Source organism: Lolium rigidum, chromosome 1 (assembly GCF_022539505.1).
Source record: "Lolium rigidum isolate FL_2022 chromosome 1, APGP_CSIRO_Lrig_0.1, whole genome shotgun sequence".
Taxonomy (NCBI): Eukaryota; Viridiplantae; Streptophyta; class Magnoliopsida; order Poales; family Poaceae; genus Lolium; species Lolium rigidum.
In genome coordinates this window covers 327,034,515-327,058,695 of record NC_061508.1, presented here as the reverse complement: position 1 = coordinate 327,058,695, position 24,181 = coordinate 327,034,515, and the positions used below count along the sequence as shown (strand labels likewise).

At 42.8% G+C, this 24,181-nt stretch overlaps 2 protein-coding genes across 2 annotated transcripts; one reads left to right on the top strand and one right to left on the bottom strand.

The window, feature by feature from the left end:
• The first annotated feature begins 12,235 nt into the window (after positions 1 to 12,235).
• Positions 12,236 to 13,987, top strand: LOC124699400 (probable N-acetyltransferase HLS1). The gene is made up of 3 exons (XM_047231715.1): positions 12,236 to 12,490; positions 12,724 to 12,917; positions 13,114 to 13,987. The coding sequence occupies exons 1-3, from the start codon at positions 12,236 to 12,238 to the stop codon at positions 13,985 to 13,987; spliced, it is 1,323 nt and encodes a 440-aa protein (XP_047087671.1).
• A 7,235-nt stretch (positions 13,988 to 21,222) lies between these two features.
• On the bottom strand, positions 21,223 to 23,692 carry LOC124699413 (ubiquitin-NEDD8-like protein RUB2). Its single transcript, XM_047231725.1, has 3 exons — positions 23,495 to 23,692; positions 21,611 to 21,870; positions 21,223 to 21,492 (listed from the first exon to the last, which is right to left on the bottom strand). The coding sequence occupies exons 1-3, from the start codon at positions 23,585 to 23,587 to the stop codon at positions 21,384 to 21,386; spliced, it is 462 nt and encodes a 153-aa protein (XP_047087681.1). The 5' UTR covers positions 23,588 to 23,692; the 3' UTR covers positions 21,223 to 21,383.
• Positions 23,693 to 24,181: the final 489 nt, after the last annotated feature.

Sequence of the window (24,181 nt, the reverse complement as noted above, 5' to 3'; positions counted from 1 at the left end):
CAAGGTGTGAAGACTGTTGATGAGTACTACATGGAGATGGAGATGCTTATGCAGCGTGGTCGTGTCCGTGAGTCTCTAGAGATGACAATGCAGCGTTTTCTCAATGGATTGAAGTATGATGTTAAAGGCATTGTTCGTCATTACACCTACACCAATATGAATCAATTGTTACATCATGCAAGAGAAGCTGAATCACAGTTGGCTGAAGAAGCAAAGGTTAAGGGACGTACTACGGGAGCTGGGCGTTTTACACCCCGTGCGCCTTCTACAGCGCCGGCGCCCTCGACGCGCTCTGCTCCTTACTCTACTCCACCTAGCAAACCGGTCTCCAATGTGTCTAATGCAAAGAAGTCCGAATCTGTTGGAAGTACGAGTAGTTCTAGCATGTCTACAGCGCGCAACCGCGATATGCTTTGCCATACATGTGGTGGCAAGGGTCACTTCAAGAGAGATTGTCCTAACCGCAAAGTCATGATTATCAATGAGGACAATGAGTATGAGACTGGAGATGATGTTGATCCAAATGCTCCAGACGATGATGACTATGACACTGATGGTGAAGATGCTTATCCTTCTGATGCTCGTACCATTGTTGTGTCGCAGCGTGCTCTTAATGTGTTGCCTAGTGCATCTACTCAGCGCTGCAATTTGTTCCAAACCAAAGCTTTAGTTGGTCCTGACAAGGCTTGCAAGGTCATTATTGATGGCGGGAGTTGCCGCAATTTAGCAAGCAAGGAGTTATGTAACAAGCTGAAGTTGAAGTACCTACCGCACCCGCATCCATATTATATTCAGTGGTTGAGCGACAATGGTGAGATGAAGGTAAACCACATGGTGCGTGTTGAGTTTGAGATTGGACCGTATAAGGATTGCATTGATTTTGATGTGGTTCCTATGACGGTTTGTCACCTACTATTGGGTCGGCCTTGGCTCTATGACCGTTCTGTGCAACACAATGGCCGAGCCAATACATATCACTTGGAGTACAAGGGCAAGAAAATTAACTTACAGCCTATGTCACCACAACAAATTGTCAATGAGTCTCGTCAGAAGATTGAAGTGAATTTGGAGGATGCACCTCTAGATAGGCGAGAGAATTGTAATGTCGTGAGTGATATAACGAAAAGTGAGAGAGTGAATTCCTTAGTTTCATTAGCCACCAAAGAAGACATGAGAGAATTTAGTGAGGATCCTACGGCCATGCCTCTTGTGCTTTTGTACAGGGGTACGGTCTTGGTTACTAACGACATGACCCCTCTTCCTCTTGGTGTTTCTAATGTTTTGCAGGAATTTGGCGACGTGTTTCCGGAGGAGGTACCCGCAGGACTACCACCATTGCGAGGTATTGAGCATCAAATTGACTTGATTCCCGGAGCTTCGCTGCCCAATAGGGCGCCATATCGCACTAATCCCGAAGAGACGAAGGAGATACGGAAGCAAGTACAAGCGCTACTCGACAAAGGTTATATCCGCATAAGCCTTAGTCCTTGTGCTGTTCCTGTTATTCTAGTTCCTAAGAAAGATGGTACTTGGCGTATGTGCGTAGATTGTAGAGCTATAAACAACATTACTATTCGATATCGTCATCCTATTCCCCGTTTAGAGGATATGTTAGATGAATTGAGTGGTGCTGCTTGTGTTCTCTAAAATTGATTTGCGTAGTGGTTACCATCAAATTAGGATGAAAGAAGGGGATGAGTGGAAAACAGCCTTTAAAACAAAATTTGGTTTATATGAGTGGTTAGTAATGCCTTTTGGGTTAACTAATGCACCTAGCACTTTCATGAGACTGATGAACCATGTTTTGCGTGAATTTATTGGCAAATTTGTGGTTGTATACTTTGATGACATATTAATCTACAGCCGCAATGAATCTGATCATACTATACATATTCGACATGTTTTGCAAGTGTTGCGTGATAATCAACTCTATGGTAATTTTGAGAAGTGCACATTTTGCAAAGATAAGGTCATATTTCTGGGGTTATGTTGTCTCTAAGCATGGAGTAGAAGTAGATGTGTCTAAAATTGAAGCTATTCAAAATTGGCCTACTCCCATGAATGTGAGTCAAGTTAGAAGTTTTCATGGTCTAGCTGGGTTTTATCGCCGTTTTGTGCCCAATTTTTCTACTATTGCTGCACCTTTGAATGAATTGACAAAAAAAGGTGTTGTCTTTGAGTGGGGCGTTGCCCAAGATCATGCTTTTGATGAACTTAAGAGATTGTTAACTTCTGCACCGTTGCTTGCACTTCCTGATTTCAATAAGCAATTTGAGATAGAATGTGATGCTAGTGGTATTGGAATTGGTGGTGTGTTGATGCAAGAGGGTCGCCCAATTGCATATTTTTCTGAGAAACTTTCTGGTGCTAAGTTGAACTATCCAATCTATGATAAAGAATTGTATGCTTTAATTAGAGTTCTTGAGGTTTGGCAACATTATTTGTGGCCAAAAGAATTTATCATACATTCTGATCATGAAGCTTTGAAATACCTGAAAGCCCAATCTACTTTGCATAAGCGTCTAGCTAAGTGGGTTGAGTTCATTGAGTCTTTTCCATATATTATTAAGCATAAGAAGGGAAAAGATAATATTGTTGCTTGATGCTCTATCTAGGAAGAATATGCTATTAACTCAACTTGATGTTAAAATTCCTGGATTAGAGATACTATGTGATTTGTATGCCACTGATCATGATTTTGCTGAACCATATCGCTTATGTGCTCTTGGTAAAGCATGGGAAAAATATCACATACATGATGGGTTCTTGTTTAGAGCTAACAAACTATGTGTTCCAGAATCGTCTGTGCGTTTGCTCTTATTGCAGGAATCACATGCTTGGAGGTTTGATGGGTCACTTTGGGCGTGAGAAGACGCTACTCATGCTAGCTGACCACTTTTATTGGCCAAAGATGAGGCGGGACGTGGACAGATATGTGAAGAGGTGCATTACTTGCAACAAGTCCAAGTCCAAGCTGAAGCCTCATGGTTTGTATACTCCGTTACCGGCACCTACTACACCTTGGGAGGATATAAGTATGGATTTTGTGTTGGGTTTGCCGCGTACTAAAAGAGGCCATGATTCTATATTTGTGGTAGTGGATAGATTTTCTAAGATGTCACACTTTATTGCATGCCACAAGAGCGACGATGCGTCGCATATTGCTAACCTGTTTTTCAGGGAGATTGTACGTCTACACGGAGTCCCGAAGACTATTGTTTCTGATCGTGACGTGAAGTTTATGAGCTACTTCTGGAAAACGCTTTGGAGAAAGCTGGGGACGAAGCTGTTGTTCAGCACTACTTGTCATCCCCAAACTGATGGTCAAACTGAAGTGGTGAATCGAACCTTGTCACAACTGTTGAGATCCATGATCAAGAAGAACCTGAAGGAGTGGGAAGAGTGTTTGCCGCATGTGGAGTTTGCTTACAACAGGGCGGTACATTCTACCACGTAGCTGTGTCCTTTTGAGGTGGTGTATGGTTTCAAACCCATTACTCCACTTGACTTGTTGCCTTTGCCCATACATGAGAGAGTTAATATGGAGGCATCTAAGAGGGCAGATTTTGTGAAGAAAATACATATGAAGACTAAAGAGTTGATCGAGAAGAAAGGCAAGAGCAATGCTGCAAGGAAGAACAAGAAGCGCAAGGAGATGTTGTTCAAGCCTGGTGATTTGGTATGGGTACACTTTCGCAAGGATAGGTTCCCGAAGCTACGGAAGTCCAAGTTGCTTCCTCGTGGTGCTGGTCCTTACAAAGTGCTTGCCAAGATCAATGATAATGCATACTCGATAGATCTTCCGGATGATGAGTTTGGTGTCAGTAATTCTTTCAATGTTGCTGATTTGACACCGTATGACGGAGAAGACCTTGGAGCGTCGAGGTCGACGCCTTTTGAAGGGGGGAGATGATGAGGACATCCCTACCGAACTACTACCTCCGTCATTGCAAGATGAAGACAATGTTGCTGCGAAGCTCAAGTCCGATGAAGTTAGGATTGGACCCATTACAAGGGCTCGTGCGAAGCTACTTAAGCAACAGTGAATTCGCTCCTAAACGATACTTTGATTGATGAGAACTTTATACTACCTAAGTCATTTCACTTATGTATGATCAGGTATGAGGAGGGAGCAAGCATCGCACGAGGAGGAGAGGAGCAGCTGGACATGGCGTTGGACGTGAAGACATTACACGAATGCGCGAGGGAGGAGAGGGAGGCATGCGCAAGACAAGAGGAAGTCAAAAACAGCTCTCTTTCGGTTTGGACGGACCGAAGTGCTGATTTTGAAACGGACGCCATTTATTCATACGAACTCGGAATCGAGCAAACGAAGAGTCGTTGGAAAGATAATTTCAAGACCTTTCCAGCAAAAATATCACCGGCACTGCCGGCCAAGGATGGGCGGCACTGCCGGCCCGGCGGCACCTGCCGGCCTGCGGAGGCAGCACTGCCGGCCTGTGCACCCGGCACCGCCGGCCGTGACACCCGGCACGCGCCGGCCACCCGGCACTGCCGGCCTCGACACCCCGGCACGCGCCGGCCTTGCCCGATTCGACCCGGTTTTGGCCGAACCTGTTTTAGGTCGGTTTGTATCGAACTATTTCGACCCCTGGTCGTCCCGGACGCCTATATAAGCCCCAGGGACGCCCCCAAATTAGGTTTAGACCACGTTTAAGATAAACCCTAGTTCTTAGTTGTTTGCTCTGCAAAACTATTGAATTCCCTACACCATATTGCTTGGATATTGTGTAGATCCTGTTTAAGTCTTGTGTGATCTGTTGTTCCATTGGGAATTAGACGGTTGCAACTTACCGCTTCGTGGTCGGCGGCTACGTGCGCAAGTGTGTGGAGTTGCGAATATCTTGCGGGGTTGAGAGCTGTTGCATCCGGCGACGGGGACCAATCGAGAGATCTCGTTGCGTCATACAAGTTATCATCCACTACATCGTCGTGTTTCTCCGCTGCCATCACCCCGTGATCATCATCACCACCGTTGCTTACTGAGAAGATCGGGCCACCCCTTATCACACTGATTATTCAAATTAATGATACACTACCTCTTGTCTGTTTTAATGGACGCGGTTACATGTAGTAAGTGCTCAGACCGGAGGAAGTATTAGTTAGGATTAATAATTTACTAAAGGATAAATCTATCTTTTTCATACATTACCTAGTTTCCCTTGGACCCAACTCTACCTAAACTATATATTATCCACTGAGCATAATACGGCTACACCCTAACATATGATATATTTTCTCCGTCCCACGAAATATGTTGAAGGTTTGTTAAAATTTAAATGTACGTACTACTATTTAGTGTCTAGATACATCTAAATTTTGATAAACCTTTGACATGTTTGGTGGGATGGAGGGAGTAACTTGGACGGTGCACCGTAAAAACTTCGTAAAACCTTTTTAGTTTAGTGCTGGCATTATTAGTTAATTTTTCGAGGAACCATTAGGCCAAAACCCTAGCATGTCCATACCTTGTCGAGTCTCTCTGCTACACACATACCGCTGTCGTCCATACCGTGTCGACTCTCTGCTGCACACATGGTAGTATAATATTACTTAGGGTACCATAAAGTATACATGTTTGGCAAATGCAACTAGATTTGACTTGACTTGCGTGTGCATCTGCCCGGAATATTCACTCACGCGGCAAGGTCAGCAATTACGCCCAAAAAAATACTTAAGTCGTCGTCGTTACTCGTGAGTTACTCCCGAGAAAAGCATATCAATGCATAAGTAAACCACAACTTTCGACCTACACACTAGCTACTACTCCGATTACAAAACGAAACGGCGCAGGCTAGAAAGCCTCTAAACTACTCCAAGTATGCAAGAGGGTTGGCACACAACGAGAGAAGTGAGCAAGGCATGCACGCTAGCTGCATAGCTAGGCCGGTGTACAGCCGGTGGACTATTCAGTCAGGAGCTAGTGACACTAAACAAACAAGACATCAGTAACCAATGCCTAAGTTTGTGTCCAGCAAAGAGATCCAGTTCGGTCGTTAACGACTCCCTAGAGTAGAAGCATGCAAAGGACCTCTAAACAATAGCAAGGGTTGGACTATTCAGAGGCTATCCAACTAAGCATCACTAATCAGTGTGTACATTTGCGTCAATCAGACATCCATGTACTTTTTGGACCCCCCTTCTCTCTTCTCCTTTCCATATGTCTTTGCATGCTTGCATTAATCTATGCCGGATGAACACAATTTTTCTTACAAAAAGCAAGCATGCTGCATGCATCAGCTAGGAAAGATGCAAGGCCACCTGTCACTGGTTGGAAAGCAGCTAGGAAACCTCGCAAGAGTCAAAAGGACTTGTGTCGATGCAAACCAAGAAGCAACCACGTCCTACTTGACACACCGACTAGTCAAGTTAATTAGTTTTTATCTCTTGTTAAACCATGGTTACTTGACTAACTTGGTCGATCGATCTACACTCCACATTTGACTCCACACTTGTGCGTGTAATTTTACCTTTTTTTAGGATCACTTGTACATTATACTCTTAGTTAATTCAGATACCTACCTACCTACTAGATGGCATCACTTTTTTGCTAAAAAAAATATGTTGCTTGTGGCCGTGTTGTTTGCTCAAAGCTCTTGACCGTTGAACAGGGCTTACTTAAATTACATATAAACCAAGTTCAATTAGCGCGGGTTTCTAACTAAACTGGCCAAACGCTGATAGCTCAGCATGCACGTCACAGCCAAGTTCCTCGCAATGATATGTAACCACAACTGTCCAAGAAAGATCCTTATCATTCCTCTCACTATGTGTAACTATCGGGGTTCTTTTTGGAGCAAATATAAACAAGTGAAGTTTGTTCTTTAGTTGTGCTAATTATGAGAGTGACTGCTTGAAAACGACTGAGTGAAGCATATTAACTACAATCCCCACTAGCAATTAACTGATGGAGTCATGGAGCCAAGCCAAGAAGTAGCGCACCGCGACACTAATTAAACACAACCAATGTACCTAAAAGTCCTCTTGGCCATTGGATAGTTTGGGGTCGTTAGCTAGTGTGCACTCTAGTTAGTAAAAAAAAATACTGTAACAGAAGCAAGAATTTCATATTAAATCTATAAGATTGTATGATTTTGATATGATTTCACACCAAACGGTAGCAAAAAACCATAAAATTAAGTAATCACAACACCAAATGAAATTTATCTAGTTTAATTAATAGAGAAGAGGGAGGGAAAGAGAAGAAGGATTGGACCTTGCTAAATATGATGTGGTTCTGTTTCTATGTATGTCCAGCTATGACTCGTGCAGCCAAAACCTATATTTAGACCCGTCTACGTGACATCAACGGAAGGCATTCATATATATAGTCCACATCGAGGTATCCATCCAACAGTAAAGAACAAAAATGCTCTTTTTGAACAAAAGCACATGCTAATAAATGATGCATGAATGCATCTTCCAGTATGCACATAATTCGGAAACAACATTATGTATGATAATTATATTTCTTTTGTACCATTACCCTGGTACAGAATAATAGCATACACACACTCTGAATAGAAGAATTGCACGGTTTATTAATTTTAAGCCATAGTATTTACAAAGTGAATCTACTTCATGCCAAAAATATACATGAAATTATATGCATAATTTGTAATCTCCATTTGATATGCAGGTGACATTGTAGATATTAAGACTGTGTTGAATATCTATCTTTAACCATTCTTTGCACATATTAGTTCACAGAAAATTATGTATTTTAGTATAAAAAAGGTTTTGCATGAACAATCTAGAGATACTATTTCAACTTATAAAGTAAATTAATTTTTAGGTAAAATAAATTTAATTGCACGCTTTCTAGAAGTCGATATTTATAAACAAAGGGAGTATGGGTCGCAATGTGAAAAGAAATCAGAAATTCTACATGCTTATAATTCACTCCATTTTGAAATTAATACATTACGACTTGGACATGATTTCTTCTGCAACATTTGATCAATCTCAACATTTTATTCATATACAAATAGCATGTGTAAGTTAGAGAAGTCTCTGTATGGTTTATAACGCCATTTATTTTAGAAGGATGATGTAATTATGAATGGTATCGTGCAAGGCATGAATTGTTACCTGAGCAAACCATATTTTTGATAAGTTCATAATTTTCCTAAATATTCCATTAGTACCTGATCGAATCCACAATCTTTTCTTACTTATTCCACGATAATATAGAGAAGACAAAAAAAACAGTGTACATGGAGCATATCTCTTAAGTATCTTAACATTTAATATTTTATGCTCCTAAATTTATTGTGTTTTTATAATTAAACAATAAATATATGATTGTGAGAAGACATATTGTACAAGGGGGAAATTGCCTTATTTTTTCATACCGGGAGAACATCTCCTAGTTAAGAGAAGACAAGAAAAATATATGTTTCTCTCTCTCTCTCTCTTGTAACTCATCAAATCATTCTATCTGACATCTAAGGTAGGTAACATGCCCTTATGCTGCTTCTCTTGATGGTATGGACAAGTTTTTAGTCCGCTAGTCTATTAATTAATTTGATCATACGAAGGGTGCTGCAACCGATCACATATCCAGAACTACTTGGCATGGAATATATGTTTGGATGCCCTAGAATCAGATTGGTTCTGCCCTATCTATCCTAGTTTGCATCGCCTTACCGTATGCAATAATATAAGTTGAACGATTTAACAATAATAAAAGTGATCTTCGCTTACACATTTTGATCAGAATCTTATAGTACTTGTTTAAACGAGGCTGGTATGTTAACTACTCCTTTAAAAAAGTACTACGTTAGTAGTATAAGATTAGTTAGCTTAAGGTTGATTGTGCCTTTAGTTAACTGTGCCCAACATCGTTGTCTGACTAGGACAAGTTATTAGTACTAATCACGGAGCCATGGTCTTCACTGCCCACAAATCGGGCACCATTTGTCTACATTAATTCAAACTTCGGTGGGGGGGGGGGGGAGAGATGTGTGAAAACTAACTAAACCATACGGAAATCCACTTTGGCTCGAAGGAGTCCTCCCGTGGAAAACACATATTGTTTACATCGTTGCATACAAGATTTATGGAAAAAAAATTACGATATATATGCGTAAAAAAGATTTTTTTTGGTGCCACAAATGACTATTCACGAGATATTTTTGTCCTTTTGCCTACCACACTATATATGTTATTTACCACAAAAAATGTCAAGATATATGTGAAAGACACAAACATGTACTTTCTTACATGAACATAGTTTTTTTTCAAAAAAAATGTCTTAAACATTTTAGAATACGTTTTTCATAATGGGAGCGCTTGCTCCTATGAGACAAAACGGCGAATCCCTAAACATAACCTATATACTTCTTCCTTCAAAAATTGGAAATTTTTGTTTATAATGATTTCATAATAAGCCACTTACTTCTTCCCATGCCAAATTCCCACTGTTACCCATGAATGGATGTCTTTGATGATGGGAGGAGATAGGGAAACAACAGAAAACCGATTCAGCCAACGATCAAAAAGAGAGTGCAAAGTTGGGCGAGAGACGTACATTATATTTTTTGGAAGAAAGGGAGCATTAACAATCTTTTATGTTTTACAATTAGTTGTTTGTAACTCGTAGAAACAAGCTAGGTAGTTTTAGGGGTTAATCATACGAGGATGTATCTTTTACACAAGATACACTAACCGTTGGAAGGTAATGTCTCGAGTAAAATATTTCATGATATGTAAAAAAACACAAACATGTACATTCTTACAAAAACATATTTTTGGAAAATGTTTTAAACATTTAAAATGTGTTTTCCGTGATAGTAGCATCAACCCACTCCTTTGAAACAACACGGCACGTTCCTAAACATGACCATATATACCTGTATGCTCCTTCCTTTGGTAATATGTATATTAGCTTTATGATTTTGTGATAAGCAGCCTTAACTTTTTTTGCCATCCCAATCTCCAGTTGTTAGCCATGCATGCATGGCTTTGATGATGGTAGGGGGTATAGATACACCGGTGAACCGAAGCAGGCGAAGATAAAAAAAGATAACGTTATATGAAGTTCCATCTTTTACTGGAGACATTACCTGTTACCTGGCAGAAGGTAACGTCTCCGGTAAAATATTTTAAGCTATGTAGAATATGCAAAAATGTACATTCTTACAAAACCATATTCCTGGAAAAAATAAATTTCAAAATATTTATTCCATAATGGGGGCATGTGCTGAGACAAAACGGCTGGCTCCCTAAACATGACCATATATACATATATACTCTTTTCTTCAAAATAGGCATGCTAGTTTTTATGATTTCATAATAAGCCCCAACAAAATTACCATCTCGATTTCCCGTGCCTGAATGGCTTTGGTGATGGGATTGGATATAGGGATACAACAAAAAACAATGCAATGACCAATGAAAAAGGGTAGCTTAAAGATTGTGTTAATGTTTGAATTTCATATATGAGGAAAGTCCTAGTATCCATGTAAAAAATGGGACGTACACATATTTTTTCTGGAAGAGGGAGTACTAATAATGTTTTATGAGTTATTTATATTTTTTGTGAAAAAATAATTTATTTATAACTCTTAGAAACCAACTAGGGTAGGGTGAAGTTCAAAAAAAGTAGGGTAGGGTGAGCAAGTACAAAGATGGTTGTTTTACAAAAGACGTTATCTTACATAAGGTCACGTCTCCGGTAAAATATTAGGGACAACATTTATTAAATAATGAAATCTTACAGTATAAGAGACTGCACAGGGGGCACGCCAATAAATGTATTTTCCTGTAGGAAGGGAGTATGATCAAGGATTTATGTGTTAAGATGAGTTATTTGTAACTCGTAAAAATCAGCTAGGGTAGATTGAGCGGGGCATTATACAAAGATCCATGCTTTACATGAGACACTTATCTAGCTTACGGTAACGTCTCCGATAACCAAAATTTTAGGGCCCAAAATTATTAAACGGTGAAATCTTCTTGGGTAAGACAGTGCAAAGGGGGCAAGACATACATATATATATTTTCTGCTAAGAAGGAAGAGTATGAACAGAGTTTTATGCCTTAAAATGAGTTGTTTGTAACTCGTAGAAACCTGCTAGGGTATTTTAAGCAGGGAATTATATGAAGTTGCATGTTTTGCAAGGTACACATGACCAAACGGGAGGTAACCTCTCCGATAAAATATTAGCCAAATTTTTTAAAAAGGGTAAAATCTTACGGGATAAGAGAGTGCAAGCGGGATGTACATATATTTTCCACAAAAAATAAGCATCAACAAAGTTTTATGTATTAAGAGTTATTTGCAATTCTTAGAAACCAGTTAGGGTAGTTTTCTTGGGGAATTATATGAAGACGCTTCTTCTAGAGGAAGGTATCTGGTAAATATCAGGGCCAAAAATTATAAAGCTGTACGAAATCTTACTAGATAAGAGAGTGCACGCAGGGGAGGCGAGTCATACATGTATTTTCCGGGAAGAAATGAGTATTAAAAAGTTTTACGTGTTAAAGTGAGTTATTTGTACCCTGTAGAAACTAGCTAGAGTATTTTGAGCGGGGAATTGTACCAAAATACGTTTTCACACCGTAGAGGCACTGATACACTGGATTTTGGTTGCAGCCGACTGGGATTATTGCATAGGATATCTTCAAGCAATATGGTTTGCAGCCTAACAAGAAGATTAACAATACATAAGTGCCTATTATAAACCTTGTGTGCCTTTATCTCTTTTACCCACTAGAGCTTATTCAGAACAGGGGCACGCCCGTGGGTAAATGATTTTACCGGGGTACTTCTTGTATATGTTCACATAATTTGCATATTTTTCTTCTAAATAAACAATTTCTATAAGTGCAGAGACCGGAGGCTTCCCTCCTTTTCGAAAAAATCTAGATATACTTGGTAATATCTCCAGTAAAATAGCGCGAAAGAAAATTATAGAACAATGAAATGTCAATAGACAAGAGAGTACAAAGTGGGCGTGAGAGTAGCCAAATTCAGCTAGTATTAAAAAGTCGCCATTTTTTTCTCTCGCCCTCCTTTGCATATCTTCGATGGCACCTTATTTTTTCTCTGCCGGCCCCACACATCTCACCTTATATAAATGGCGCCACGCCCTTCTCACCGGAGAAGAAGAAGCAGCACCGAGTTCCAGTAGTAGCATAAGCTAGCTAGACAATTGAGCAGTAACAAACAAGCAAGAGAGAGTTGTAGCTAGCTAGCTAGTTGTTTAAGATGGTAGAGAAGGTGGGTGTGGAGAGGATCGCGATGCCCGTCACGGTGAGGGAGCTTGACATGGAGAGGGACCTGCCGGCGGTGGAGGAGCTCGAGCGGCAGTGCCAGGTCGGCATCTCCGGCGACCAGGGATCCGCAGCGGCCGACGGCGCGAAGAAGAGCAAGAAGAAGAAGAGGGAGCGCATGTCGCTGTGCGTCGAGCAGATCGGCGACCCGCTGGCCCGTGTCCGTCACGCCCCGGAGCATGTCATGCTGGTAAATAATAAGAAACTTAGTCCTACCAAGTGAAGCTAACGTGAACCAGCAAACAAAATAATTAGCACTCTAGGCTTATCATGTTTCATGTGTTGGATCGATGATCCAATAGATTAATGCAGACATTCCTTACTACCGCTAATGATTGCTCGTGTAATTTGCTTGTGATCGATGTGCATGCAACTTAAACTGAAATTAGTATGTAACTAATGGATGTGTGTATCTTTGTGTAGGTTGCTGAGTGCGGGGAGAAGATGGTCGGGGTCATCAAGGCCTGCACCAAGATGGTGAGCCGAGGAAGCACCAGCAGCAGCAAGAACACCTCGTCGTCGTCGTCGCCGTCGCCGTCGTCGGTCTCGCCTACACAGCAGCAACCGTACGTGAAGGTCGCCTTTCTTCTCGGCCTGAGGGTTTCTCCCTACCACAGGTACGGCAATTCACTTTTTTTCCTCATTTTGACACGGCCATGGCGACACGCACGCACAATGCGCAGCCTAAATGCCATTTCTTCCCTTCCCTGCTTGCTTCCAAATGTGCTTTCTCCTCTCGCCTAATCACCACCGGTAAAGTTTCTTCTTCGGGCAATGGCGAGCTGACGCGTTCTTTTTTGCTTTTCTTGGCAGGCGTCTGGGCATCGGGACGACGCTGGTGCGGGCGGCGGAAGAGTGGTCGCGGGCGCACGGGGCTGCGCACGCGACCATGGCGACGACGGTGTCCAACAAGGCGTCGCTGGCGCTCTTCGCCGGCCGGTTCGGATACGCGCCGTTCCGCCGGCCGGTGCTCCTGGGGCGCCCCGTACACGCGCGCCGTCTGCCGCTCAAACGCCACCACCGCGTGTTCCAGCTGCAGCCGGCGCTCGCCGCGGCGGCCTACGCGCGCCTGCTCCCGCCGCAGGACACTGAGTTCCTTCCCGCCGACATGCCGGCGCTCCTCGCCCACAAGCTCACGCTCGGCACCTTCGTCGCCATCGAGGGCTCCGACCACCACACGGCCACCACCGGCACCGCAGCCACCGACGCGGAGCAGCCGTCGTTCGCCGTGCTCAGCGTGTGGGACTCCACCCGCTCGCTCAGTATGCGCGTGGGCGGCGCGCCAGCGCTGCTCCGGCACTCCCTCGCCGCGGTCCGTGCGCTGGACCGCGCCGCGCCGTGGATGCGCGTGCCCTCCGTGCCGGACATCTTCCGTCCCTTCGGCGCCTACCTCCTCTACGGCGTCCGCATGTCCGGGCCGGCGGGCCCCGCCCTGCTCCGCACGCTATGCCGCCACGCCCACAACGTGGCGCGCAAGAACCCCGCCTGCGCCGTCGTGGCCGCAGACCTCGCCCCCGGCGACCCCGCCGCCGCCGCTGTCCCAAGCTGGCGCCACTTCTCCTGCGACGAGGATGTCTGGTGCATCAAGAATCTCAGCGATGGCAATGCTGACCCCTCCGACGACGACGACTGGGCGGCGCCTGCGCCTCCGGGTAGTGTGCTGTTCGTGGACCCCCGCGAGTTCTGAGTTCTGACGTCGCCATTGCCATGCACGGCGGCGCAGGCAGGAGTAGGCAGAGGCTAAAGCCGCCATCACCTCGTCTCTGCCCAATTTTGACAGAAATGTACACAACACTTGGTACTGCAGCGGCAATTACCTGCCTTGCCACTTGTGGTATCAACTCCCCCAATCTTAGTACTAGAAAAAACATCACCATTAGCTTAACTTTAGTTTGCTCCTGAAGTGAGAAATCGCAATTGCAGCCTACCTAGTTTATGAAGTCAGGAGTCAATCAGTATTTGTTCATCTCTGAATCCCAGTCAAAAAAAAAATCCAAATGCATTTCGCATACTTTTTTTGGGGTTTAATGTGAAGTTTGTGCTCTTGCCATATTCTTGGAGCAGATGCAAGTAAGCGATAAGAATTCGTAAACAGCTCGCGATGAGCCAATAAGAAGAACTATCTTGCATATATAAGAACCTTGCATAGTTGCCCTAGTAATCGGCAAGAAATAGAGAATCCATTTAGTTAGTTCTCATGTTGTTATTTACAGTTGGAGAAAAACAGGATACGCCAGAAGACAAAGTGATACTGACTCTCAGTTAACATATGAATGTCGACCCCTCAAAATGATAACCCCGGCTCTTGTAGTTTCAGTGGTTTTGGTTTGAACAATCACATTAAGTATATGAAAAGTCACACTATATGAGAGGGGTAAGATATCTAAATTAGTGTTGAAAATATAATGTTTTCCTAGTTATGATTAGTCTGTTAGGTTATTAAACAATTTCAGAGTGAATTTAAGTACGGAGATCAACATAACATAACCAATAGATAATTTAACTACATGCATTAGACTAAACACAGCATATCTGCATATGGAGCAAGTACTAGTGCAAGCAAAGAGAGGAGAAGTGCATATGTTGGTCTTCGGAAGGCCACCATGGCAAGATCTTCGTTATTGATGTCGGCTAGGGTGTTGTTGTTGTAAGCCGATCTAGAACGGAGATGAGCCGAGACGCTTCCCAAAAAAATTATCAACCATCTCCCAGTCCAGAATCTTAGCGGACGGGGTTTTGGAGGCATGCTCTTCAGGATAACCGTGCACGCAATCGCTGAGATGTGGAAGCCTATAGTGGCGCAACAATAGAAACTTGGTTACAAGAGGAGACATAAGGGACTGGAGAACTCTAGATCGTTTATGTCTCTCGTCTCTTGTGTATAGCATTGGAGAAAAGGCCTCGATCGAACCATCACGTGGGTTAAGGCAGGGACACGCGTCGAACATACCCAACTTAGTTGGTGCAAGTAAAAGATCTAGTCTTCCACAAAACAAGTTTCTAACTCTAACTCGGCGCACAAGCGTTCGATGCGTGTGGCGAGGCGAGGCGAGCGCCGGCGGAGGAGGAGTGCACGTGAACTCCTTCTCTTCTCAATCACTTAGTGGGAGCGGAAAATCTCACATTATAAGCACTTTAACTATCTCCCAACTAGCAATTTGCCCCCAAAGAAGTCCCCAAGCTGCCATAGTTGATGGCCTTGAGATTTCAGGATTTTTAAGCCTACATAGGTTGGCCACATGGGCTACAACCCATATAAATCCAACAATCCACCACCAAATTCTAGAGGCACATCATAGTTCTAACCACTGTTTAATATACCTATAGTTCAGTGGATATTATAAGTTGAACCTCAACCTAGACAAAGAGCTACGCTTAAGTATAACCGAACAATTGACTATACCTTCAATTGGTAGTCGTGTGCACCAAGTTTAACTCAATGTCGTTACCGGTACATGACTTCCATAGGCTTCCCATCGGGTGGAGCTTATAAGTCATACTCCCTGGCCTTTCATTAACTTCCTAGAGATTCATTGAAATTTCACACACTGTGACTAGCAGTGTCACTCATGTAGGTGCGTTCTTTCAAGATCGTCTTGTAGGACAGCGTCTTCGGTCATCAAGAACCAAAAATAATAAATTAAGATATAATCAACATGCCTTAAAGTATCTATGAGATAATTTCATCTGCAGCGTAGTGGGAGTATAAAAGGTTTCTCTCAGCGTAGTTGCTCCGATTTGTTTTGCCAGGCACGGAATATTCGATCACATAGGTTGGGTTAGCCCATCGCAACATATGTGGATCTCAAATCCCTCGATAAAGGAGCATCATATTTCTTGATGATACTTTTGTGAAAGGATTTGCGAGAATCTTAGTTGTTTGGACATAATCCCAAGATATAACACTAAAGTTTTTCAATTTTCTCACAGATTTCAGTCTTCTCTTTACATGTTTTTAACTCTTCATATGATACTTAGAAATGTTCACTTTGAAAATCACACTTTGGTTGTCATGGTTTATGAAGATAGTTGCTATTGGTTTTTCAACCATAGGCAAGTTCTTGCAAAGTTCACGAAGCAATTATGCTTCGATTGTAACAATATATAATGTTGTGGGTTCTGCATCTATTGTTGACCTCGTTAAGGGTGACTTCTTTTGGGCTTCTACCTCACCTTTTAGGTCCCAAACAGCAGAAGCCCAAAAGATCAGGCCAGCTTCTGCGCAGCTTCCAAGCCCAAAAAAATAGGAGAAACTAGCTTCTAGGAGCTTCTACCCACCACAGTTTTTCCCACCAAAAATCATAAGCCGGCTTATGCATAAGCACAAGCCCAAAAGAAGTCACCCTAATATGGTCTGACAATAACCCCACCAAGAGTGAATGCATATCAACTTGTGGCCTACATCTCATCATCATCTGAAATTTAGTTTGAATCCATATACCCTTCAAGTACTCTTGCATGCCCGGTATAATAAATTTCATAGCTCATGGCTCTTGATAGAACTACATGGAGATCAGCGATTCATGTGCCAGAATTATAGTTGGGCATGGGCAGCCTGGCCCGGATGGCCTGACCCGACCCGGCCCAAAAATCCTAGGTCAGGCCAAGTTTGCACATCGATCCAGGCCCGGGCCTGAATTCTTGGCCCGTCCCCTGGCCGGTCGGCTACGCGAATACGCATTTTTGCAAAGATCGGGCTGGGCTATTTCAAGCTTCGAGCCAGGCTCGGGCCTGAATTCTTGGCCAGACGGTCGGGCTGGGCCAGGCTCAGGCCTAGACTTTTAGCTTTGGGCTTTTACTTGAAGAATTAGCACTTCAAGTAATACTTGATGTAATGAATATATAGAGCCATTGAAGCACATATCTTGTTCTTTAAATGGATGGACTAGACAAACTAAGCGGAGAGGTAACATGAACTAATCATAGGGACAAGAACAAGCATAATATGAGGTAATAAATATGACACAGCACAGAGATCGACATGGCATCACTCCTTCCGAAAAAGAGAAACTAGACGAGAGCTAGAATGATCTAGAATGTCGGAGAGAGCACAGAGGCTAGAGATGAGGAAGACGAAGATCTACCGGAGACGTCGATGATGAAGGGCAGGATGGCACCGAGCGTGGTGGCACATCACACGGTCACCAACCGCATCCAGACGACGACAAAGACGTCCACGAGCAACCGTAAGAGAGGAAGCCGAAAACGAGGGGGCAGCAACTGTGAAACGCTAATTAGGGTTAGGGTTGGGGCGAGCATGTGTGCTCGCGAGAGACAAATCGAGCCGGACCACAAGACCTGGCGGATTAAAGCTAAGAACAGGGACGCTCTTTCCAAATATATTTACTGAGATAAATCGTATGGCTATTCATATAATCCGTGTACATCAACTTAACAGTAAAAGATCTAGAACTTGTTAACTTCCACCCAAAAGTATCCTTCTCACCAGACAAGGTTACAAGACTAAGTCGCTAACGCAATCCAAGCATCCTACTTCTTCCCTGTCAAAGTCCTTTTGAATTCTATATTCGGCGATGTAGTTGTGAGAACATCGGAGACTAAAACGTTATTTCGTTCAAAGAAACATCTCCTAGCCAAGTGTCTTCCAAAAAGCGTACTTGCTGGCCATTACCTAAGGGAAAGGAACCCTGTGAGAAGAAGTCGTTCTTGAATCCCATGAGTTCTTTCCAAAAGGGAGAGTCGGTAGGTTTCGTAGTCACTTGTGACAAAGTCTTGTTTTTGAGATATTTATTATGCAATAATTCTTGAAACTCCTTTGTTAAGAAGTTTATATAACTATTTACTTAACAAGCATCTATTTTTTATTTTTTAGTTTCAAGACTTCCACCCCTAACCCCCCTTGCTCCTTGGATCTACAAGTGATGTTCCATTTAGTTAATCGTTCTACCATAAAAAAATGAGATCGATAAAAGTCTAGTCTTTTTCTAACCTCTTTAGTATTTCAAGAAAAGATAGCATGAACATCGGTAGACTAGTTAACACTGAATTTATCAAGACAAGCCTATTTCCATATGAAAGAAGCTTGCCTTGCCAGCATCCCAATTTACGTTCGAAGCGAGTGTCAACGGAACACCGCTTCTTGTTCAATAGTCATCTATGATGAATTGGGATGCCGAGATATTTTAAAATGGATCCTCAATTAAAACACTCGTTGCTTAACAAAAGAGAAACGTGATCAAGTAAATCATGAAAAGGCAAGCATATATGTTCGTAGCACATGACCTACTCTATCAAGCATACAAAATCCACTCGGCTAATGTACTAATGCATGACATCAATCTAGCCTTTTTGCTTTGACTAGCCAAATCACTGAAAAGAAGTGATGCTGGATTAATTCAAATTTATTGATTAATAGGCCGGTCCCAGCTAGTAATTAACCAGTCCTCTTACCTGGTCTAGCGTACATTCATACAATTCCAGTTGCAAGATCTTCTTCTTTAATCCTGCACAAGATCAATCAAATATTCCAAGATCACACACAGATTCTTGTGCCCCACCAATGACAAGCTCTCGCTTTCAGTTCATGGCCGGGATGATGATGATGCCATGATGGTGATCTGATGCAAGGTGCATGCCGATTAATTGTCCATAGGGATGAAGAAGAAACAACGTGCTCCTCGTATCAATCCAAAAAAGGAGCATAAATGAAGTCACCAGGATGGTCCTGAGCCTGGTTCTAACCAAGCCATGGACCTGTCTACGCAAGAGAAAAGTAAGTGAAAACTACTTAGGTTTAAGTGAAGTGCTTAAGGAATTTAACAATGGTCCTGAGCTCCTGGCCAATCCATGAACCTAGGGGAAAGCTAACAGAGTATAGAAGTTAGAATGGTGTCTTTAAAGTGAAAGTATTTTTCGCAAGTTGCAACCATTCAGGGTGAAGGAGTAGAGTTAGAAATGGCCTGTTCATATGATTAGCTAGGATTATTTGGTCCCCTACAATACCTAGGAGGGCTGTACATGGGCACGCACTCACTGCTCACTTTGCTCGGCGCGCCGCGGGCGATTCAATAGCAAATCCTGGGGTAAGGAGAAGATCAAGTCCCTGTTTCAGAAACCAGAGCTGGAACGTTTCCATGAAAGTATCATGTTCTTGACATCTATAAAGAAACTTAGCATTATAAAACAGGGCAAAACAAGAGAAGATACAGCTACCTACAGACAGATTATGTCATGCTCACATCCTCGTTTATTTATTCTGAAATGATTCACTAACTTTATTTGCATAAGTGCATAACACATTAACTGAAGGCAGCAAATTTATTGAAGACAGGCATTTTTGTTCTCTCTTAACTACAGCATATATGCAGATTTGATTGTGGGAATAAACCTATGTGTAATGACATAGCGTGCCTAGCTAGATCAAATAAACATTGCACTTAGATAGAGCAAACACAGAAGCACGGATTTTATCAGATAGGAACCCGAGATAATGACATAAATTGCCTTTTAGGTCAGCATGCAGGTGCACGAAGAATGTACCGACCAAAGAAAGCGCAAAGTCCTAACAGAAAATCAATGATATGTTGGACGGAATATAAGAAAGGAAAAACAAAAGGAATATTTGAACCTTCTATGTTGGCTGCATGACAGTAGTTAGAAAGAAACTTCTGTCTCAGACAAGAACATTAAAACTTCATTATTCTATCCAACAGAAACGCTCATATCTTGCACTGAGTTTTATTTATGAAGATACTTCAAGTGATGCATGAGAAGTGCACTAAGAGATGAGATGGATTCATCTTTATCTTTACAAAGAGAAGACGGCAGATCTATGTGTGGTGTGCATCAATTTAAATGATATCTTCAGGAGCATTGCACAAGAATCTTCAGCCTTAAGGAGCATTGAACTGAATTCCAGCAACGGTTGTTCCTGTCATTGTAAAGAATGTTCACCAAACGAAACCAAAAACTCTGAACCCTAGATAGTAGGGACCAGATGCCATGTTTGGGGTATATTTTCACGAGTCCCTTTATAGGAGATGCAAGAACCACTTGCACAGTGTAATATGGAATCAGATTCACAAATCACATTTTGTAGTGACAAGTGAACTGTTCAAAGGTGTATAGTTCTAATTGTCTGCTTGCTTTGTATACTGCCAATTGGAGATCTAGCAAAAAAATGAGTAATATTCTGACCAGTTATCACTATGGAATTAGATTCACAACCATAATGAACAGAAAGGCTTACTATGTGTGATGGTGATGCTTTGCACAGGATAGCTATGAACAGCCAGCTAGGGCGAAAAGTAAAGAAAAATGGATTTGGAGTATTTTTGTTTGTTGTAGCGATCCAACGTGTTTTTCTCTGTTTCTCAGCAAAATGTTTTCTTTTTTAAAGAATAAAACTCGTGAGATGATTTTTGACACTCCTTTTCTCCTTCTCTCTTTTAGGACAGGGAATAAAACTTGTGACTTTTAACACAGCAAATTTGTTGGCCTACGATTGAATTGCAAGCCTTTAGTGATCAAAAGTAATCCCTGTCCTAAAATAAAGGCGCCCTTTAATTTCACAACTTCAACTATAATTAATAGTTATAATATGTATCCACAAAATTTGTATAAATATGCAAAAAATGAAGGTGATTTGAAAGACAAATGCAACAATATACAAATCCATATAATTTGGTATATACTAGTGATCAAAGTTGTGCTTCAAAGACTGAGTTATATTTTGAGATGGAGGGAGTAGTTTGCAAGCAGAGATTAACCTTGCACATCACCTGGCACAAGAAAGCTACTGTACAAAGCTAACGACAGCAGAATACAAGATGAGCGTAAAATCTGGCCCAAAGATCACCTTAGCCGCAAGGAAGGTACATCAATGGCAAACATTTTGCAATGAGTATTCGAGCAAATCGACGCATTCAAGCTGAATATGACTGGGAGCAACAACAAATCACATGACAACAGGTAAAAGTAGAGTTCAAACATTTCCCATACATATGACAGCCGATTTCACAATGTGATACACATGGTACTTTAATCAACCTGGAATTACACAGCTCTAAGTCTGCAGCAACTTCTGGTAGAAATGGAATATAGGGCACACAATGAAGCTGCGTCTACTGACCACCCCTCAGAGCAAGCACAAGATGGAGCACTGAACCTCCTTCAATGTTGTAGTCCTTGGCAGTTTTGTCATCAGCAAGTTGCTTCCCAGCATAGATGAGCCTGCTCACAGGACAGGTTTCTTGAGATCAATGAGTGCAAACACATATAAAGCAACGTGAAGCTCAACGAGAGAATGCTAACACATATAAGACTCCCAGATTTCATTTTCATGAGTTACCTCTGTTGAACAGGTGGAATTCCCTCTTTCTCCTCCACACGTTCCTTGATTCTATCGATTGTGTCAGTGGGCTCAATGTCAATCTCGATTTCCTTCCCGGTAAGTGTCTTCACCTTAATCATAGTTCCACCCCTGAGCCTCAGCACCAAATGGAGAGTGGACTCTTTCTGGATGTTGTAATCAGCCAATGTGCGCCCATCTTCCAACTGCTTTCCAGCAAAAATTAGCCTTTGCTGGTCTGGGGGGATGCCTTCCTTGTCCTGAAGAAATTAAACCAGCATGACAAATTTTCAGTTACTCATTGGTATTTCAATGATAAAAGTTCCAGAAAATGGGTCTCTACTCTCTACAAGCACAAGCAGGCCGCCAAAATAAAATTCCATACCACATCACAGCCAAAAGGATGGACAATACAGTACCTTTCAACTACCAGCAAACAGAATAAAGAATGCAGTATTACATTACAAAAGATATAAACACTGCAAGCTCACACAGTAGTTCAGCCATCAGTCATCTATTCGTTTAAAAAAGCACAAGTGTAGCCTTAAGCTATATATTTAAAGCAGTTCCTTGCCCGCAAAATATGGCATGTAATTCGGCATAGTAAGGACATTAAATAACTGCTAGGCGGCGATGAGGAAACATTAATCTGTTACTGCTTGGTCAGCTGGAGAGTAGAGAGTAATCAGCAGATTGACTGATTTAATCAGTCAGGCATTAATGGGTGGCCAACTACACTTAAAAAATATGTATAAGAGAGAAAGAGATAGTAAATGGGCCTCTACATAGTTAGCTCAGTACTTCTCCAAAACCCAAAAGCCAATTAGATCCTATACTCCGCAGCCACCACCACCTTCTCTTCCTTTTTCAGCTTGTCGGCCTGAACTAGCCAACCATCTCACCTGCTGGCCACTATCATATTCTCCAGGGCACCACCCAGTCCACTCCTCTTGCACCTCCATCACATCCCCTTCTGTAGGAGGGCGCTGAAGGCGTCCTTGAACTTCTGCAGGCGACATCAGGATGCCAGCAGAAAAAAACTGGACAGCGGCGATGGGAATCAAGCAGGGGGAGGCAGGGATCAAGCATGAGCGCCCAACCTTACTCGAATCGGGTAGATGTTTGCAGGGAGGGGTGACCTGAGCTCGAAATTTGGCCAGTTAATTAGGACTCTACAGACTGATTCGGGTTGTCAGACGGATTAATCAGCCCAGGCGAGTAATAACCGATCACACTGAATTGAATTCAGTGACCCACCGAGCACCTTTTAACCGGACAGCTAATCCTTGACTCTGTCGATTATTTGAACATTGTGCTGCATTACCTCCACCTCGTTATGCAAGTTGAGTTTGTGAATAACGTTCATACTGTACTTAGTATGGCGATTTTGCATGTGCACTGACTAGTCTGGGTTGAGTAAGGGAGGAAAAACAGGAATTTTTCAACGCCAGTCAATCAATTGGTATATACAGATCATATTTTCCTACAATTCAGGTTTTATTGATCAATAATATGTGTAAAACAAAACTAACCCAGCCGCACAAAATCCACAGCCTGCGGGTAATAATACATCATAAGGCCACGCTCCCATCAAACAGAACAATTTTTTTTTACTAAAATTAACTTTCTTCCCCAATTCTACAAAATCATTAGGCTAATACAGCACCACGCAGCAGACTAAAACATATACACAGCGCAGAACCAGGCCTAAATCGAAGGAAGGGCAGAATCCATCACAACCCATAAACTAATGATCTAAGAAATTTCACCGAGACAATAATGATCTAAGGAATATCGCGGCCGCGCGACTCATCTAAGGCACGCGATTCGGACACGGCAGCGGCGCAGATCAGCGGGGAAGGGAAGGAAGGAGGGGGAGCGGACCTGGATCTTGGCCTTGACGTTGTCGATGGTGTCGCTGCTCTCGACCTCGAGCGTGATGGTCTTCCCGGTGAGGGTCTTGACGAAGATCTGCATCTCGGGACCCTCCTCTCGGCGTCGATCTGCCTGCTAGGGTTTTGCTCGGTCCTCGCCGGAGGTTTAGGTCGCGGCGCGTCCGTCCTTGGGTCTGCTCTGCTTGGGGATGATGATTGAGGCGTGGCTGGCTGTTTTGCATATATACACCCTGCGAAGGCCGTAATTGCGTCGATGTCGGGCCGCGTTTCCCCGGATCGGATTCGGTGCCAGTTAGTTTCGATGGGCCGGGCCAGGCCTACATGCGTTTGTGCCAAAATAAAGATTTTGCTTCGTCGCAGCAAAAAAAAACGCTTTAAGCAAAAGCTTTGGAGGCGGAGTCCGCCGTGTAGGGATTCGTTGCATAGAAAACAAAAAAATTTCTACCGCGAGAACGTAATCCAAGCCAAGATGCAATCTAGAAGACGGGAGCAACGAGGAGATGATCGAGACTCACCCTTGAAGATTTCCAAAGCCTACAAGATGAGGCTCTTGATGCCTGCGGTAGACGATCACTTGCCGCTTGCAAAAGCGCGTAGAAGATCTTGATCACGGTGCCACGATCGGGCAGCACCTCCGTACTCGGTCACACGTTCGGTGTTGATGAAGACGACGTCC